The 21,218-nt window shown below is 36.0% G+C and overlaps 1 protein-coding gene across 3 annotated transcripts in view; it reads left to right on the top strand.

The window, feature by feature from the left end:
• Positions 1-20,624, top strand: part of MIGA1 (mitoguardin 1) — a 91,368-nt gene extending 70,744 nt beyond the window's left edge. For 2 of the 3 annotated variants that reach the window (XM_029229995.1, XM_029229994.1), the window contains exons 9-16: positions 4,905-5,023; positions 5,278-5,350; positions 6,400-6,486; positions 7,892-7,990; positions 10,949-11,083; positions 12,181-12,234; positions 15,143-15,259; positions 16,994-20,624. In XM_029229995.1, the coding sequence (XP_029085828.1) occupies positions 4,905-5,023; positions 5,278-5,350; positions 6,400-6,486; positions 7,892-7,990; positions 10,949-11,083; positions 12,181-12,234; positions 15,143-15,259; positions 16,994-17,212 (903 nt within the window). In that variant the 3' untranslated portion in view covers positions 17,213-20,624. The remainder of the gene's footprint in view (positions 1-4,904; positions 5,024-5,277; positions 5,351-6,399; positions 6,487-7,891; positions 7,991-10,948; positions 11,084-12,180; positions 12,235-15,142; positions 15,260-16,993) is intronic. The other variant, XM_029229996.1, reaches the window with a different exon arrangement.
• The last annotated feature ends 594 nt before the right edge of the window (positions 20,625-21,218 follow it).

Raw genomic sequence — 21,218 nt, 5'->3', positions numbered from 1 at the left:
CAAATATTTGTTATCTCATTGTTCTGAGGGTCAAGAATTTGGAAATGGTGCTAGCTTGAGGTCTTTTGTGAAGTTGTAGTCAAGTATGTTGGCTGGGGCTACAGTCATCTGAAGGTTAACTGGAGCTGGAGAATCTGCCCCAAGATCACTTACATGAATGGCATATTGGTGCTCCCTGTTGGTAGAAAACCTAAGTTTTTACGGTTTTATGGACTTTTCAATAAGACTGCCGGAGCCTGTTCACAAGGTGGTACCTGGCTTCCCCAAGAGAGAGTGAGACAGAAGCAGTGACTGTTATAATCTAGCCTCAGAAATCACACTCCATTATTTCTATATGTTATTGGTTACACAGGTCAGCCCTCTTCAACATGGGACGAGGTATGAAGTACCAGGAAGAGAGAATCATCATGAGGGCTGTTTTAGAAGGTGGTTATTGTGGGTTTATTTCCTTTTTTATTTCTTTTCTATTAGTGACATAGGAGATACAATCAGCCCGCTTTCTTTAACTGTAAGTCCTATTTGTAATTTTACGTGATTATTTTGAAAGGAAAATGTAAATGTAAAAAATAGTCTGTATTAAAATTGAACTTAGCCTATTTTATGCCCCAGCTTATAATAGTTTTGGAACTTTGGACATTTCTTTCATGGTTGTTCAGAGGCTTTTAAAAATATTAAGGCTTTAAAAAATACTACTTCACATTCAGCAAAGTCATTGCTTGTCAAAGAAGATAAGACATCTCATGGAGGGCAAGGGGGAAGTAATTTGGGGTGTTAAATAATTTAGAAATAAAGCACATTTCAAGTTTCAGCCAGCAAAGAAAAAGAACCCTTTTTCATGGTAAATTGCATGTTATGCAGAGATTAAACTGTGTTTCTGACTGCTTCTGAAGTAACAGCTCTAGTAAAATGTTAATCTTTTTCTGAAACCTTCTAAAAAGTTTTTGGGAATTTTGTCAAAAAAATTCTTCCTGTAAGATACATGCTAAAATGAGAATTTAAGCCATCATCTTAGTGATTTGCTTTTTGCTTTAAAAAATTTAACTTTTTTTTATTTTTACTTTTTTGGCTGCGTTGGGTCTTGCTGCTGTGCGCGGGCTTTCTTTAGTTGTGGGGAGCGGGGCTACTCTTCGTTGTGGTGTGCAGGCTTCTCATTGCGGTGGCTTCTCTTGTTGTGGAGCACGAGCTCTAGGCGCACGGGCTTCAGTAGTTGCAGCACGTGGGCTCAGTGGTTGTGGCTTGCGGGCTCCAGAGCGCAGGCTCAGTAGTTGTGGCGCATGGACTTAGTTGCTCCGCAGCATGTGGGATCTTCCTGGAACAGGGATCGAACCCGTGCCTCCTGCATTGGCAGGCGGATTCTTACCCGCTGCATCACCAGGGAAGTCCTTAAGACATTATTTAAGTTAATGTTTCTGAGTTGTCATTGTCTCTTATGAAGAATTGATGATAATGTTAGCCAGTGTCAAATCTTAAATATGATGTATTTTCACAGCTGCAGGCTTATTTTAAGAGACTTAAATGATCACCTCAGCCAAACCAACAAATAAACAAGATAGACTAAAAAATCAAGACTTGATCCTGGAATCCCTCATTGTTGGATTTGTTCACTTCTTATTAGTATAAATTATTTTATGTAGAGAGTTTAATTGGAGCCCCAGTTTCCTCCTTAGAATTTTTCTCTGCTGGTAGGTGTACATAGATCCTGTTTGTTTTGACAGTGGTACAAAACTTTAAATTATTTAATATCTAAAGAATTTCCACTCTAATTTTTTAAACTGTTAGCTTTTTTTTTTAACCTCAAATACACTTTGCCTTTAGCGTAATATATCTTCCTTAAAACATGCAGGAAATATTACTTAAAGCAGACAGTATATATAATGGCAGGTATTGTCATTTTGTTTACTTTTTGTTTTTTTTGCCTCTGGACCAATAGACGTATATATACTGTCCTAAATAATGCTGATGTGTAAACTTATTCTCCTTTGGATTTTTGGATAAGGCTGATAGGAGAGTACGTATAGTTTGATATTTAAAAGTCCATATAAGCTCTGGAATGAACGCCTGGTTTTAAGTTCTTTAGTAGTGGGCCTTGGGGCAAGTTCCTGCTAATCTAAATCTCTGTTTCTTTACCTATAAAAGGTGGATAGTAATAGTACCTACTTTATGAGTGGTTGTAAAGAAATGAGATAATCAAGTTAAAGCATTTAGCCCAGCATGGGTGCATATGAAGTGCCAGAACTACAGCATGGAGAAACACTTCTGGAATAGTAGAGTAAAAACTTCCAAAGATCTCCTCCACAAAAGCAATGAAAGCACTGGCAAAAATTGTCAAAAATCAAAATATTCAGAACTCTGAAAATTAAACATTTGTAAAAATTCAAGGAGGATTTATTCAAGGAAAATAGGTGAACCTCCATGAGAACAGTAAACTTGTACATTTTTAACTTGTTCTATTTCTAGCCCTCTCTCCACAGTAGTCTTGAAAACCAACAGCTTCATAACTGTCTATGGTAACTGTGAAAATCAGGGGCTCAGCAGCCACTGGAAGAAACTTAATGGCTTTGGAGCTTCCCAAAAGTCCCATCACTAGAGAATCGTCACTATTTGGCTTGTATGGCAGCTCCTTGCAAAGCTCCATTCTCAGGACTTGTCTTTATTTGACCTGACCTTGAGCTTGCTCTGTGCAAAATTTCTATCCCTAGAGCCTTTGTTGAAAAATATCAGTGGTAATTGTTTAACACTGGAGCTGCCTCATTGCCCAATTTTTAAAAGGAAAAATTGGGCAATGAGATGTTTATAGGGAGCTTTGAAAAGCTCCAGTGTATTTCTGAGAATCTAGAAGGCCATAAGCATGTGCAGGGCTATGCATGTGTCCAGGAGAGACCTTAGAAGTCCCTAACCTCTCACCTCTGGCCAACCTTGATGCTCTGCACAAAAGAAAAAGTTAAGGCAGACAAAAGAAAACAAACAATTAATTGGCATTTATCAAAAGTAGAAACTTTTGTGCTTTAAAGGACACCAAGAGGGGCTTCCCTGGTGGCGCAGTGGTTGAGAGTCCGCCTGCCGATGCAGGGGACACGGGTTCGTGCCCCGGTCCGGGAAGATCCCACATGCCGCGGAGTGTTTGGGCCCGTGAGCCATGGCCGCTGAGCCTGCGCGTCCGGAGCCTGTTGCTCCACAACGGGAGAGGCCACAACAGTGAGAGGCCCGCGTACAGAAAAAAAAAAAAAAAAAAAAAGGACACCAAGAAAGTGAAAAGACAGTAGAATGGGAGAAAATATTTGAAAATCATGTATCTGATAAAGGTCTTATATCCAGAATATATAAAGAACCATTACAACCCAACAATAAATAGACAAATAACCCAATTTAAAAATGGGCCAAGGATTTGAACAGACATTTTTCCAAAGAAGATATACAAGGGCCAATAAGGAGATAAAAGATGTTCCACATCATTAGTCATTAGAGAAATTTAAACCACTTCACGCCCACTAGGGTGGCTATAATAAAAAAAGATGGCCAATAACAATTGTTGGCAGAGGTGTGAAAAGATTTAAATCATCATACATTGCTAGTGGGAATGGAAAATGGTGCAGCCACTTTGCAAAACAGTTTCCTCAAAAAGTTAAACGTAGAGTTACCATCTGACACTTCCATTTTTAGGTATATACTCAAGGGAATTGAAAATATAAAAGACTTGTACATAAATGTTCAAAGCAGTCTTTCTTATTCATGATTATCAAAAAGTGGGAACAACCCACAAGTCTATCAATTGAGGAAAGGATAAACAAAATGTGGTATATCCTTACAATTCAGCCATAAAAAAGAATAAAGTACTGATATATGCTGCGTTATAGATGAACCTTGGAAACATTATGCTATGTGAAAAAAGCCAAACACAAAATGCTGCGTATTACTTGATTCAATTTATGTGAAGTTTCCAGAGTGGGAAATTCCATAGACACTGAAAGATTATTGGTTTCCTGGACCTAGAGAGAAAGGGACATAGGGAGTGACTGCTGATGGGCAGAGGGTTTCTTGTTGGCATAGTAAAAATATTCTGAAATTGGAAAGTGGTGCTGATTGTACAACCCAGTGAATATACTAAAAAGCCACTGAATTGTACACTTAAATGGGTGAATTTTATGGTATGTGAATTATCTCTCAGTAAAGCTGTTATTAAAAGCAAACAAAAAACCTCTACAGCGTCCCATTTAAATGGATCACCTGGTATTGAAAAATAAAATCACTCCAGAGTTTTCCTGTTAGCTGGCAACTCTATAGTGTTTGCAGTGTTTTTTCTTTTTTGTCATCATTTTCTTTTTTTCGCATCTTTATTGGAGTATAATTGCTTTACAATGTTGTGTTAGTTTCTGCTGTACAACAAATTTGTTGTTTTTTAATGAACTATCAGAAGGCTGGAATTTCATTTGTAGAGTTTTTATGCTAGCCATAGGTACATGACTATTCTTCAGTTATACAAAGGTTAGTCGAAGCTACGTATAAAAAAAAAATTCCCTAGAATTAGCCAAATTGAGACTATTACAGTGTTTTTGTAGACAACTTTACTTCATTTACAATCATGAGTTATAATACTTTTAAGCATTCTTTGGATGATAAAATTCTCTTCTTTTTTTTTCAATGCTTCATCATCAGTTTTTCTTGTTGGTAAACTGTAGCTGTATTCAAAATTAACTATAAGCTTGTTATAAAGTTTTACTCTTTTTTTACAACTGAATTTTGAAATAAAATGAATTCAGATCTTACTAGCTATAAAATCTTACTGAATTATTTTCACATTTTAATAAAATTGAGTATATTTTAATATTAGCAAGATCCTATTTTCTATTTTTTATAGTTTTTCTTCTCGTATCAGTGTAGTCTGTTTTAACCCACTGTATTCTTAGCTTGCAGAACACAAAGAAGTACAGCATATCTACAGTCTGGAGTCTCTTTGCCACTGCCCTTTTTACGAAGAGGCCATGCATTTAGTTGAAGAAGGAAAAATTTACTCAAGAGTGCTTAGGTATCATGCTTATGTTTATAAAAAATATTAAGATGCTATTGCTATGTTTGTCCAATATTTGTTAAAAATATTTATTAGAATAGGGGAAAATATGTTTTTAGGCTCAAAAAAAATTATTTTTACGTTTTGTCAGTACTGAAAAGACATGTGTTTTTTTATTAAGGTCCCGAGGTTAAGCCTTGTTTGAGTCCACATTTGTAGTAGGCTTGATCTTAAATGCACTTTAACAGTTGTCTCCCCTGTTTATTACTTAGAACTGAAATGTTGGAGTGCCTAGGAGACAGTGATTTTCTTGCCAAACTTCACTGTATTCGACAGGCTTTTCAGGTATTTTTTTTAACAGTAAGTGACTTCACCCAGCCACTCATCCCCACCCTCATGCCATAGAGTCCAGCTGCATATAAACAGGACAGCCCTGTGCTCTTTATTATCCTTATTCCTATTGGCAAATAAAAAGCCTGCTAAGTTTATTTTTCCTGCCTGCTGTTTCCCTTCATTTGTCTTCATTTGTCATCCTCTGCTATAACTTCCTGGGTCTACCACATTTTGTCAAAATAGAATATTTTGATGCTAAAGATGTATGTGTATAAATTGCTGCTTAAAATATAGATCCTTTTTCTTACTGTCAATTAGCATGTGTTCTAGAATATTTTTATTTGAATCAGATGTGAAATCATCGATTTCCTAAAATGAAATAAGGTCATTTAACAACAAAACTATCTTTATTTTTCTGTGTTTTGGAGTTGTATAATATTTTTTTTGGATTTTCTAATATGAAATTGAACAGAATTTAAATTCATATTTATCTCCCTTTAATCTTTTTTATTATATGTTCAAGAGCTATTTTTTAAGTATTTTTCTTTTTTAAAACAATTTTATTTGTTTTATTTATTTATTTATTTTTGGCTGCGTTGGGTCTTCGTTGCCGCGCACGGGCTTTCTCTAGTTGCGGCGAGTAAGGGCTACTCTTCTTTGCGGTGCGCAGGCTTCCCACTGCAGTGGCTTCTCTTGTTGCAGAGTATGGGCTGCTTCTGTAGTTGTGGCTCGCGGGCTCTGGAGCGCAGGCTCAGTAAGCTGTGGCGCTTGGGCCTAGTTGCTCTGCGGCATGTGGGATCTTCCCGGACCAGGGCTCAAACGCGTGTCCACTGCATTGGCAGGCAGATTCTTAACCACTGCACCACCACGGAAGCCCTCAAGAGCTATTTATATTTTAGTAACTTAGGACCTTTTCTGTGGTCTGCCTGCTGAAATAGAGTCACATGCCATGTATTGACTGTATTTGGGTTATTTATGCATAGGTATGCTATAAAGTCAAATGTCCATTCAAATTAATTATAGGTCTCTTTTTTCTTTGTTTGGGGATGGATATTTTTCAGGTAATTCTTTCAGAAACAGCCAACAGGATATTCCTTGCTGAAAGTGGGAGGAAAATTTTATCAGCGTTAATTGTAAAAGCACGAAAGGTAAACTTGTTTCGTTGGCAGGTTTTTTTATTGTTGTTATTTCAGTTGAGCTGAAGATTAAGATGCATTAAATTTTTAATAGAAGAAAATGTTTTTGTAGATAGTTACAAAGGTTCACATATTGAAAATAAATAACCCAGGGACTTCTGTGGCAGTCCAGTGGTGAAGAATCCACACTTGCACTGCAGGGGGCATGGGTTTGATCCCTGGTTGGGGAACTAAGATCCCTCATGCCGCGTGGCATGGCCAAAAAAATAAATAGCCCAAAGAGCATTGATTTCTACTTGGGTTCATTTATTTTCTTTGTATAAAGTTCACACTGTTTTGATCAAGTTGATAAATTATTCTCAATTCGCCATGAAACTTGTGAATGTCATGGTAAGAATTATCGTTAGATCTGCTACTACAGCCACCACTATTGTTATTTCTAATACCTCTTCTCTTACGTCCCTCAATCCTGTTCAGTAAGAAGGTTCCAGGAAGTAGTATAGATCTCAGAAATCTGGAAATACAAATTGAGCTGCCTCTTACTCATCTTCATGGGACTGACAGAGGCATAGAAGCAATGGCAAGAACTTTATGAAGACTGAGGAACCACTTTCCTTTATGCAGGTTGTGTCCAGATGATGAGGGAAAAAACAAAAACCAGACTTTCTCTGAGCCCTTTGAACACCTGGTTTTCAGACCCAGTCCCTTTGAACCTCAGTTCCCTCATTTGTAGAATAGAATTTTATTTATGGTACCCTATTTCAGAGAGTTCTTATGATGATTAAATAAAGGATAAATGGGAAAGCAAATTTTTTAAAAATACAACATAAATTTAGGGTGATATTAACTACTTGCAATTCCCAATGTAAATCTTTTTTTTTAACAAGAAACAGAATGTTTAATGATTATATGAAAAAGTTCCATAGCATTGTAGTCAAAGAAATTAAAATTAAAACAACACAGTAGCTTGTTCTGCCTATCAAATTGCTACCACTAGAAAGACAATATCCCAGTGTAAATCTTATGTTGCTTTCTTGGCCTTCCCAAGGCAGATAAACCCACTGATTTGAACTAGAGTTCCTCCAAAAGGAATAGAACTGCATCGAAAGCATCGCGTAGTATCTGCTGTAACCGAGTTTTCATCTTAAGGACTGACCTAAATAAGCACACATATTTGAGTAGTAAGCAGTTTGCGTATGACATTTTACTTACATTCTTAGTCTTGGCTTCTGCAAAATGTTGGACTAACAAAATATTAAATCAAATGAATATGGCATCCCTTGCAGGTGCGTTTTAATTCAGTTACCTAATAGAATGAAGATCTAACAAATTTACTTGAAGAGTAACTTATTTACTTTGTAGGCTTGAGCCTTGTTATCAAGTCGGGCTTAGGATTAAAGTGTGTTTTCTTCTACAGAATCCGAAGAAGTTTGAAGATGTTTTTGATGAAATGATCTATTTTTTAGAGCAGACTGATCACTGGGATAGTACTGAAATGGAACTTGCTGCTAGAGGAGTAAGTTCAAATTTTTTATAATAGTTGTCCCCCTTAGTTATTTACTCAGAATATTTACATAATTTGAGGCCACTGTTTCCTTGTCCTTGTTAAATGACAGTAAAACCAATTGTGTGACGGTGGCTATGACAGAGTCAGAAACAAGAGCAACCACAGTCTTTATACATTGAGGCAGCAGGTGAAAATACTATTTTTTTAGGAAGCCCTTCATTCCTTCTCTCCCTCTCTTCCATCCAGAAGTCAATGAGCAGGCCCAGCAGGGTGGTAATGGTAGCCTGTGCAAGGATGGTTTCAGGTAGGACAGTGGCAGCTCAGTGGGGCCAGGGAATTGGCTGCATACACAGGATCAAACAAACAATTAAATATATTAAGAATGATCAGAGCCAGATAGCTCACTGTCAGAGAAGGGAGGTATAAAGAAGCTAGGATTGGAATTGGAGCTGTCAGTGTGAATTCATAGTTTACAATATAGATAGATAGATAGGGAAATAAATAGAAAGGTTTGCATATACATAAACACTCATAAGCTTCCTAGCTCTATTCACTGAGAGGGTCTGGGAGTAGAAACACCTCAAAAGAAATTATTTCTAGCACACAGATTTTAACTTCTAAGTACCACTCTCCACTAAAAGGAACTAGGACTTCTTGGAAAAATGGCTGATTTCTGCACTGGGTTAGAGAAAGCACATGATGAGCCTGGAATATTTTGTTGTTATGGAAGCTAAAAGAATGAGTTTGCAAGGGACTGAAAGGCTTTCTAGGCAGAGAAGACAGTAGGTGCAGAAACACGGAGGCACGATCTTTCCTTCTCTGGTGTTCCCTCACTCAGTGAAGGAATTGGCATCCGTTCAGTTGCGCAGGCCCGAAACCTGGGACTCATCCTTTACACGTCACTGGTCCTCGCCTACTTTATCATATTCATCTCTAAGTTTTGTCAATTTAACTCCTATATATCTTTCAGTTTCTGCAACTTTTCTCTGTTGCTGCCGGCCCCGTGGTAGTCTGAGTAACTGTTGTTTTTCCCTGGGCTACCCCAGCGTTTTGCATTCCCGAATTTCTTGCCTGCTCCTCCCCTCCTTGCGTTCACTCTTCCTCCTCTTTGTTCTGCTCTCCACATCTCTGCCAAAACGGTCTTGAACAATACAAATCTGAATATTACTCAGCCATAAAAACAAAATGAAATCTCATTTGTGACAACATGGATGGACCTAGAGGGTATTATGCTGAGTGAAATAAGTCAGGCAGAGAAAGACAAATACTGTATGATTTCACTCACATGTGGAATCTAAAAAACAAAACAAATGAACAAACTTAACTAAACAGAAATAGAGTCATAGATACAGACAGGTAATTGCCAGATGGGAGGGGGATGGAGGGAGGAGAAGAAATAGGTGAGGGAGATTTAAGAGGTACAAACTTTCAGGTATAAAATAAGTGAGTCACAGGTATGAAATGTACTGTGTGGGGAATATAGTCAATAACTATGTAATATCTAGACTAGACTTATCATGTTGATGATTTTGGAATGTATGGAAACATTGAATCACTGTGTTGTATACCAGGAACTAACATAGTATAGGTCAATTATACTTCAAAAACAAACAAACAAACATAATCATAGAAAAGGAGATCAGATTTGTGGCTACCAGAGGCAGGGGGTCAGGGGAAGGGGAGTTGGATGAAGGTGGTCAAAAAGTACAAACTTCCACTTATAAGATAAATAAGTACTACAGATGTACAACACATTAGAGATAATGAACACTGCTGTATAAATATGAAAGTCATTAAGAGAGTAAATCCTGAGTTCTCATCACAAGGAAAACAGTTTTTTTTTCTAATTCTTTCGTGTTGTATCTATATGAGATGATGGTGTTCACTAAACTTACTGTGGTAATCATTTCATGATGTAGGTGAGTCAAATCATTATACTGTACACCTTAAACTTTTACAGTGCTGTACGTCAATTATGTCTCACTGAACCTGGAAAAAAAATGAAATAGATTCATGAGTTACCGAAGATTAAAAAAGAAGATCTGATCATCCATCTCCCCTCCACCACTACCCCCCAAAATACTGTGAGGATAAAATCCAAAGTCATTAACCTGGGCCATAAACTCTGCAGGAGCTGGCCCTTCCTCCTGTATCTAGGCACTCGCCCCCGTGCTGTAGAGAGCTGCGGCACACTTTCAGTGATACTCTTTGGCTCCACATCACTGTGTTCTTTCTTACCTTCAAGTCTTTGACAAGGTATTTCATGTACTTGGCTTGCCTCACTCCTTGAAAAAAGCCCTCACTGACATCCAGTCTAGATTAGAAGCTCCATCATAAGCTTTCATAGTACCGTGTACTTTTTCCTTTACTGTGCTTATCACAGTTCTAATTGTGTATTTGTGGAATTATTTATTGCTGTCTTTTCCCCACTAACCTCTAAGCATATAGTTTGCTTACTGTAGAAGTCTCAGCACCTGGTACAGCATGTAGTACAATACAATTTGCATGAATGAATGAAAGAGCGAGAGGTTCATGATGTGGTGGGGAAGACAGGCAGATATACCAGTAACTAAATGACGGAACAGAATGAGCATTGTGGATACCATAATATTCGGTGGGCCAAAAAGTTCGTTCGGGTTTTTCCTTAACATCTTATGGAAAAACCCAAACAAACTTTCTGGCCAACCCAATAAAAGCATGAACAAAGAACTCCTAGAATAGAGTGGAGGGAGAGATTAATTTCACCTGATAGGATCTAGGAGGGAACAGCTGTCATGTGAATTATAATTTCTGGTGGTGAGTTGTTCTCATAGTTGTCTGTCTTCTTCCTCTGTTTTTGTCAGAGATATAATCTGATTCAACTAAAAATGTACTGCTGTTGTAATGTATCAGTATGAAGCCCTGGCTCAGACTTCATTTCAGCTCTATGTAGTAATAATTTCTGTTTTAACTTATAATTTAATGCAGGTGAAAAATCTAAATTTTTATGATGTTGTTTTGGATTTTATATTAATGGATTCCTTTGAAGATTTAGAAAACCCACCCACATCCATACAGAACGTAGTAAATAATCGCTGGCTAAACTCCTCCTTCAAAGAAACCGTAAGTGGTGGTTTACCTTTCTCAACCATTTAAATTTGATGAAAATTAGTCAGAATTGGGAAGATGGGGACTTCCCTGGTGGATCAACAGTTAAGACAATGCACTCCCAATGCAGGGGGCCCAGGTTCGATCCCTGGTCAGGGAACTAGATCCTGCATGCTGCAACTAAGGGTTCGCACGCCGCAACTAAAAGATCCCACGTGCTGCAACTAAGACCCAGTGCAGCCAAATAAATAAATATATATTTTTTTAAAAATAGGAAGATGAATAAGATATATATATATGTGTCTGCCTGTAGAACGACTGTTATGCAAACTGAGCTCATCCTTTGATATTGGGATCAGATGTGTATGATATATAACATCTGAAGATGAAATTTTCCTTTTGGCTCTTCTGTCAGTCCCTGCCTTGACCTGGAGGACCCAGTATTTCTTCAGATCTCAAAAAACACTTGGGTTTCAAACTAGTTCAGGCCTAACAAAAAATTATCTGTAACTGAAATGGCTCTATGACTAAACAAATATAGCAGTTTCAGTGAAAAGACGATATATATATTTTTGGAGGAAAAAAAATATATATAGTATAATACTTTTCCTTCAAAGTATGTTTTAACCATAAAAGATACATGTCTCCATTTCTGTAACTGATTTGGGACAGTGACGTTGATCGAAGTGGGGTCATGCCAGAGTAGGGTCAGATTCCTTCAGAATCCACTTGGGTGTTTTTGTCCCTGTCATTATGGTTATGTTTCTTAGTTCTTTATTTGAATAAGAATGTTGGTTCAGCTCACAGCTATTTCCAGCACTACTATTCTTGAAGAAAAAAATATTACTTGAACTATAATTACCAAGTTCCTTGTCACCGGAGTCCACCCTTTTTCTTTTAGTGGCTTTGTATTTAATTTTAAAATTTATAAACATCTTTTCATTGATATTTACAAACAGTAGAAGGAGCATGGACTGTTTCTTTTTAGTTAATGTTTTAAACATTTTAGATCTTTAAACTTTGAATTTCTAATTAAAGTCACTCTTTTCTAAATGGAAAGTTTATATAGTTATAAATTTAAATCTTGCTTTTTCTCCTCTGTATATGTTTAGGCTGTGGCTTCAAGTTGTTGGTCAGTGTTGAAACAGAAAAGGCAACAGATGAAGGTAAAATTCATTATGTCTTGGAGTTCTCTGTAAAGTAATTTGAAGCTCCTGTCAAAGAAACTTGTGAGTCAGTGTTCAGCGGGGGATGGCAGCTCATAAGCACTGTCCCTCAAGCTAGATGAGTGATCTTTTGGCACTGGGTTGGCTTCTCTGTTTTTAAAGTTGCAAACAGCGCTAATAGACTTTTTTTTGTTGTTTTTTCACTTAATGATATTTTAAGATTAAAAAAATTGTTTAGGGCTTCCCTGGTGGCGCAGTGGTTGAGAGTCCGCCTGCCGATGCAGGGGACACGGGTTCGTGCCCCGGTCTGGGAAGATCCCACATGCCGCGGAGCGGCTGGTCCCGTGAGCCATGGCTGCTGAGCCTGCGCATCCGGAGCCTGTGCTCCGCAACGGGAGAGACCACAACAGTGAGAGGCCCGCGTACCGCAAAAAAAAAAAAAAAGAAAAAAAATTGTTTAGCATAGTGGATTCCACTTCATGTAATCCAGTTGAGAAATGACGATTGATTAGCTGGTTTATTCAACTGAGAGCACCTACCAAAAAACATCTCAAAGTCATATCCTGCTCGCACGCTCCGCACCCTCCAGGCTATCTCACCCACTACACACTGCTCTCACATACACTCCTGTGGTAAAGGAGGATGGACTCTGGGGTGAGGCTGCCTGAATTCAGATGCCACCTACCAGCTATGACCTCAGGCAAGTCTTGACCTCTCTATGCCTTAGTTTTCTCATCTCTAAAGAAGAGCATAGTTTCCACCTCATGGGGTTTTTTGAGGATTAATGTAGTGTCTTAGAACAGTGCTGGACACAGTGCGTTATGCACCTGTAGGTTATTATTATTTTATTATCATTTGCCCACTGACCTACAGTATTTTGTCATGTCCATATTTCTAAGTCTGAGCCTTATACCTTTGAGATAGTATTGCCAAGTGCAGTGTTTCTGGAGCATAGTTCTCACAGCATCTGCAGGAGGTGCTTGTTAAAAATAATTCTGGAAACCATATATTTGCATAATTCTTGTTTCAAAGATGTTGTACACGGTTGTATTGTACAACATGGGGAATATAGCCAATATTTTGTAATAACTGTAAATGGAATGTAACCTTTAAAAATTGTATAAAAAATGATTCTAAAGACCCTGTGTTTTTAGCAAGCTCCCCAAATGATTAGAAACTCTAACGTCTGAGAACCACTGGTTTAGGTCTGGGGAACAGACTTGTAGACTTAGGTTTGATTTTCGCACTAGCTATTATGATCATAGGCAAGTTACTGTCAGCTGACCTTCAGTTTTCCTGTTTGCAAAATGAAGTTAATACCTGCCTCATAGAGCTGCTGTAAAGACGAAATGAGATAAAACATAAAATTAAGAGTAAATATAAAAGAGTTTAATAAGTAGTAGTTTCCATAATAATAATGATAGTAATATTATTATCATTATACCTAACCTTATTTCTTACTTCTTAGTGTAAATCTCATGCCTTGGACTAATATTCTTCCTGTATCCACAGATAGCTATATATCTTACGTCTTGGGGAACTATTTCCTATCCTGGAATGTCATACTCTATCCTGTCTACTTAAATAAATTTTACCTACTGTTTCAGTTCACGTTATTCCTTGGTGAAGCATGACTCTTCTACTTCAGCCTATGCTAACTTCATACCTGTCTGAATTCCTATTATAGTTAATATATATAGTTAATATAAGTATGGGATTTAGAATTTTAATATATGCAGAACCTCTTAGACTACAGTCCATGTATCCGTGATAACTTTTTGGCCTTTACTAACTAGCTGTATGTGAGTTAGGGTAGGTTTTTTTTTTTTTTTTTTTTTTGCGGTACGCGGGCCTCTCACTGTTGTGGCCTCTCCCGTTACGGAGCACAGGCTCCGGACGCGCAGGCTCAGCGGCCATGGCTGACGGGCCCAGCTGCTCCACGGCATGTGGGATCCTCCCAGACCGGGGCACAAACCTATGTCCCCTGCATCGGCAGGCGGACTCTCAACCACTGCGCCACCAGGGAAGCCCAGGATAGGTTTTGTAACCCCTCTGAAGTCTCACTTTTTACATGTTAAAATATATTAACATGACCTAATTTTTCAGGAACGTTTTATTAAATTAAGTAGAACCTAGCATATTATCTGGTATATAGTGGGTACTCATTAAATAGTAACTGCTGTTATAATATATTTTTAATTTGAGGTTTAAAAGATGTCTTGGAGCCTGTAAAATAGAAGATAACTCCTCCAAGAGACAGGATCTTAAGGCATACTTATCCCCAGTAGATGCTATGACAAAATCTCACAGGATGTTATTTAACAAAGGAAATTTAGAAAGTTATTAATAAACTTAGAGAGTTTCCTAAATCACAACTGTATGTATTACTATTTCACAAGAAGGTGCATTGCCTAATTAAATGCTTCAATAATATCTGGTTCCTTAACTAAAAGTTAGAATTCTAGTAAGCATATTTTTGTGCTTAATCAATTAAAAATTCATTTTAGTCTTTTTCAGATAATCTAATTAAGTGATTGAGTAGAATTTCTTAAATTCTACTGAACTAGCTAAAACCATGTTGGTCTCATTCATCCTAAAAATTATAGTGCTAAGGAACATTGTAGCATTCTTGTTATTGCTTGGTTACAGCACTGTGATTGCTTTTTTATGAGGTAAAAATGCCTTTAAGAAATAATGTTTTCAGCAAAGTGAGACTGTTGGCTAGGATATGAAATCTACTTAAAGCATTCTGTGACTCTAACAGTTACTTGTTAAGTGTATTAACTGTCTTATTAGGCTAGCTTATCATTGACCCTTGGTCTGTCCTCAAAAAGAGCTGGTCATATGATGGATAGCAAGCAAATGCAAGAAGGTAAAAATAACTTGATTCTCCTTTACTTCGTAACAGATCCCAGATGGATTTTTTGCCCATTTTTATGCCATTTGTGAGCACATCAGCCCTGTCCTAGCCTGGGGTTTTTTGGGTCCTAGAAATTCTCTCTATGACTTATGTTGCTTCTTTAAGGTATGTTCAGTCATTGAATCATTTCTTTTTTCTAAACTGAAAAACGGATAAAGTTTTATTCTGTTTGGTTTTGGTTTTGTAGAAGAATATTATTTAAATATAAGATTATAAAAGTCACCCATGCCAGTGAAACAGTATTGTATAGATTTGGTGTTTTATCCTGGAGAAGATTCAGCAAGTCCATTCACCTTATCAGTTCCTTCTGTAATGTGTACATGTTCTCATGTGTGTTACAATGTTAAACAAATTGCTATAGACGGTTCTGCATGCCTGGACACTTCTGAAATTTGTAAAACAAATAATATCTGTCTTTATTGCACATGTGGCAATTTAGAAATAAGTTCTAGTTAAAGGTAACATGAATGATAAAATCCCAGCTGTGAGAAATAAGGTGGGAGTTTAAAATTGTATTCCAAAGTCAGCAGTTTAAATTTACCAAAACACAAGTTGCAGCTTGTTGCAGAAATTTCTGCCTGGCACAGTGCCAAGAAAAGTCTCACTATTTAATAGTCCTGAATTTAGGCTGAGTTTCAAGGAGCAAATAAAAGTAAACATAATCAAGTATGAATTTGAAAGTTTTTGATGTTTGAAACTTTGGATGTTACTCTACACCCTTCACTTAAAAAATTAAATTATTTTGTTTATGTGCCGTTAATGTAACATTTATGTAAATGGTTTAGGACATTTTTTTTTTTTCCTGTCATTGAAAACTCAATTTTTGATTAATTTACTTGACCCCTCAAGTGTAAGGTATGTGTTTAGAGGGAAAAGTTTGGACTGGGAATTAAGTATGCCATTAATGAGCACTCTGGTTGTGGGCAAATCATGCTTTGTCCTCCTCCTCTTCATAAAATGAGGGGACCATACAGGTTGATTGCCAGCGACCCTTCCAGATATAAAATCCAATGAAATCTATGAACTGTGCCTTCTTAGTACTTCTTAGCAGTTGATTTCCGTAGGATAGAAGTTAAATATTCCTGTTTTTTTGTTCTTTGGAATTACCTTGTTTTCCATCTTGGCATAAGAACCCGAGACTGACTTAGTAGTAAACAAGTTGCTTAAAATGGGTTTCAGCATAAGTATTAAGTTACTGAAGTGAAATCTTCTTCACGATCTTCCACTGATTTGAGACCTGAAATTATTTTTCACATGTCAAGTCATTTTTGGTACATTTGAAATTTATAAGTTATAATTATTGGAAATAGTTTACTTTCCTGTCTTAAAGTAGTACCAGTGCCCATAGGTAACAATGAAAACTTCAATTATTGGGAAAGGACTAATAGTAGCCCCTTAGGTTTATACAGTGCTTTAGTATTTACCAGCATTTCCCAGAGATTTTTTTTTTAACATCTTTATTGGAGTATAATTGCTTTACAATGGTATGTTAGTTTCTGCTGTATAACAAAGTGCATCAGCTATACATAAACATATGTCCCCGTATCTCTTCCCTCTTGCATCTCCCTCCCACCCTCCCGAGATTTTTTTTTTTTAATCATTACATCAGCCCTGAGTAGTAAAAATGACAGGTAGTAATTATCCCTTATTTTACAGAAAAAGAAAATGAGACTCCCCAAAAAGGTTTAATCACTTGTTCAAGGTTCCTTTTCTATTGAGATTTGAAATTAGTAGTGGAACTGACCCCTAATTCATTGTTTGTTACAATATTAGTAACTATTTAGTTTTAATATAACTTTGGTCTAATAAGTGCCAATTTGTTTTGTGTTCATTTTCCAGAATCAAGTTCTTTTCTTTCTCAAAGACATTTTTGATTTTGAGAAGGTGCGCTACTCCAGTATAGAGACTTTGGCTGAAGACCTCATGCAGTTGCTTATTCGCCGCACTGAACTTTTAATGGCCTATCTTGGAGCCGATGCAATGAGGCATACAAGTAGCTGTATAAGTAGTCATAGTCATGTTATGCCCAGTGGCCTATTAGAAGCCAAAGTACAATAAGTACCATAAAAATCAGACAATTTCAGTGTGCTATGAAATATTTTAAGGTAACTATTGATTTTGTAACATATATTATACAGAATTGGTGGATATGGACTCAGGGAGGGAAAAAAAACCTAGTAAAGAATGAGTGATTGTACTGTACTTACACAGAAGTTCTGTCATTGAATCCCCATGTAGTGTATCCAAAGTGCTTTTTTTTTTAATCTTTAGGTAATAATCTTTGTGAAATGTATATTTTACAGACATACTGCTTGAATTGAAACCAGTACTTGGGAGTTAATTGACTTGTCTTGAAGCTGTCTGAAATGTCCAGTTTCATTCTCAAAAGCTTTGTTTTTATGCTTTGCACCTGGAATATATATACTTTAGCCAAGACTTTTATGGCCCACACATGCAAGAATATATTACTCCTAGTGTCAACAAAGTTAACTTTGCCTGAAAATGTATTTTTAATTGTAAAGTTATTTGTTGTTTAATCAAATTTAGGCAGTAGTGGTGTTTAATACGTACTGCTTATGTTATTGCTTGTGCATTTGCTTAAGTATTTGAATCAAAGAAATTGTAATGGCCGAGTATCGTTACAGAACATTTAAACGAATTGCCACCGAGAAGTTTACAAGTTTATATTAGATTTACTGAAGTTTCCAAAATACATTACAGTTGGTCCTATGTTACAATAGAGAGACTGAAGAAATTTCTTTTGTCTTGGTATAGATTAGAACATTTCCCTTGAATGAATATTGATTAAAAATATAACACTTATTAACTATGACAGGCAATTAAAATTTTTCCATGTAGTTTTGAGACCATCTCCCAACATCCTAGGGTATTAATCTTGATACAGTAAAATCATTTCTTCTTTCTCCTTATGCAAAACTGGCTTTTAGTTGTTTCTACAGAGAACTTAGCACACTGAGAATTTGTCATATTATAACCATATTTTTAAGTTATTCATTGATACTTTGAATCTTAGGGAGGTCTTGAAGGTTTTTCCCCCGAATATAGAACAAAATATTTTTTAATGGTATGGAAGTATGTTTCCTGTCCTTTATGATAGATGTATGAACAAGTGGGTTGTTCATATGAATAAGGTTCTTCAGAGTATATTAGATACTTTCAGAGTTGTATTAATTTTGTGTGTAAATCATATGCCACTTATTTAGAGTGGCTGTCTGAGTAAAACAATAGATTGGATTTGTTGATTTTGCTCCTAAAGTGGGCTTTATTCATTTTAGGAGTGAGTTATCCAGAAGGATCTAAAATATATTTTTTTAAATGCATTTTTAAAGTGCCTAGTTTCTGATGAATGAATAGAAAATGAAAAGTGGGGAAAGAAGCATAATCTTTTAAGGTTTTAAGTTTATATATGTGCCAAATTTATGTAATATTAGTTACAAAATAGGACATTCAGAACCTTTATGCTGTTTGCATGTACTGTGTTCCATAATGTGTAGGTTACAACATTAAACAATATGAAATACTGCTCTAATATTTTTTGAGTATATAGTTCCTTGACTTTTCTTACACATATTACATATATTCTTAATTTAACACTTGGCTGTTCATAATTCTTATTGTTGATGGAGGAATATCTTTAGAGGTATCAAAGCTAAAAATTGCATTATGTAATATTTTACTTTTTAATTTGTATCCTGTATTTTGGTTTCTTGTTGAGGTACCACCGGCCTTGAATGATTCACACACGTACACACGTGTGCACACACCTATTCCCATCATTGTATAAGCAAGATAGTTATTGCTTATGTTAATTTTCCTGTTTGGGGGGCTGAATGTTTTAAGCTGTGGTTTTATAAACAAAGCTATAAGTAAACTTAATTACTTTTTTATTTGAGGAGGATATTGTTTGAAATCTGTTTTGAAGAATTGCACTATTTAATAATGCTGCTAGTACATGAATCAACTCTGGGGAATTTATTTCATCAGGTAAGATGAATGGCTTTCCAGAAGGTGTTTTTTCTTTTACACTTCACCTTAAAAAAAAAAAGAAATTGCCCATATTTAAGAGCATATCAACCTCAAATTCAGTGCTTGAGGTTGGTTAGTTTCTGGTCATTTCAGAAGCTACTACCTTAGTAAGAGGCTTTCTATGTGGCCTTTGACTTAAGAGACAAGAATGACCAAATAGACTTTCAAGGTAATAGGTATAGAAAAAACCCTCTCTATTATAAGGGAAGAAACTTGACCTTTCTAAAGAAACAGCTCTTAAAAATATTTCTGACCACTGAAGAGTACTTGAGGCATATGTTCCAATTTCAGTTTGCCTTGAAATTGGGTTAAAAGCAGTTTTAAAAAATAAAAAGTAAGTAAATTAGTCCAGAGCCTTTTAGGATAAAACCCTATTTAACACTTCTTCATGGTAGTATTATCAGAATATTGCCTTTGCCACCGTGAGTTCTACCATCTACTTCCCTATGTGAATTATAAGAGGACCTTGAATTAATCATGAGAAAATGGATTTTTTTTCCTCCTGTTTTCTGGAAGAAAAAAGATAAGTGTTCAGGTGATTTATATTTGATGATTTTTTTTTCTATTTTGGTTTCCCTACATCTTTGTTCAACTAAAAGGCTAGTTATTTATTCTTGCAGGATTGTGATATGTTTATTAAATGTCAAAATGAGATTCTTTTTAAAAAGAAGGCAAGTTTTTCATAGTGTTATAGTCAGCTCCAAAGAACTTTTTCCTTCTCATAAAAAATTTTTTTATTTGTATATATTTATTGTGATTCTATTAATTTGTTGAATTAACTGACTTCATAAAAAATATTTACAAACTTTTTCTTGCCTTAAGATGTAATATTTTCCACTTAAATGATTATCTAGGGAGTGATTATTTGCATTACAAAAGAATTCTTTAGTTTATCATTCCCTTAAACCTGTGAGATAGGAATGCCAAAGTAACATTTAACATACTTCTCTGTGACCTTTCCTAATTAGAAAGTTTAAATTATGTTCATAACATAATTTGCCTTTATTTTAACATGAACACATATTAGGAAATTATTTGGAATATATATTTCAAAGTGGTTGTAAGAATTAGGCTGAATTTAAAAATATATATTTTTTTGCTTGGATTAATCAAATTTAGAAATACCTCTGTATGTGAGACTTAAGAATTTGTATAGTGTGTGATTAATGGAAATAAGGGCATCCTTTCTTTGTTCCTAATGATTATATTATGTTATTGTTTTGCTTAGTTTGAGAACAACCGTGTATTAGCTTTACTTGGCTGATATCAGTAAATGTGTCTATTTCCTATATGTAAGGACTGCACTTATTAATTTATGTAAAAGTGAAACACTACAGTAGCAGAAAAAAATAGCACTGGCTCTTTAGCCAAAATAAGCACTGTAACATGGCTGTATTTCTACTTCTGCCAAATAAAAAAGTGATGGTACATCTTGCTGATGTATTGAATATTTTATACAATGCGCATATATATTTGCAAGGTCACACTTGTCTCAGCAAACCCTGCCTACCTTATGGGAGCTTTCAGTCTCCATAAGACCACATATACAGGCATGGAGAACACAGAACGCTGCAGAAATACTGAAATCAAGTATAAAAGTATGTTTTCTTTATGTACTAACTGGGAGAGAAAACAGTTTTGTGATCAATAAAGGCAAAGTACTTGTGGTTTTTTATTAATAATTTAAAGTGTTTTGGTTAAAATTGCCATCAAACACAATATAAATTTATCTTATTGATGTACGTGCATCCTTCCCTATTCAGACATGCCCCTTGCCCACCACTTCTTGGTTCAGATACATTTAGTCAAGGAGAGGGATGCTGCCTGGGCACCACTGAAGATACCGGATGGTGAGAAGGGTTTACCTCGTTATAAAAACAGTATTCTCGATTTGGGACTTTTTAATGAAGAGGTTTATTTTAGAATAAACCTGTACAGTATAGATAAATGTGTATAGTTACACTTTTAGACTGTTAAACTAAACATAAGTATATTACTTAATAAACGAACCATACAA

The sequence above is a fragment of the Monodon monoceros genome, unplaced genomic scaffold (genome assembly GCF_005190385.1).
Source record: "Monodon monoceros isolate NGI ecotype Baffin Bay Population unplaced genomic scaffold, NGI_Narwhal_1 Super_Scaffold_18, whole genome shotgun sequence".
In the NCBI taxonomy this organism is placed as follows: domain Eukaryota; kingdom Metazoa; phylum Chordata; class Mammalia; order Artiodactyla; family Monodontidae; genus Monodon; species Monodon monoceros.
The sequence above is the reverse complement of the archived record's forward strand: the minus strand, read 5'-3'. Positions and strand labels throughout refer to the sequence as shown.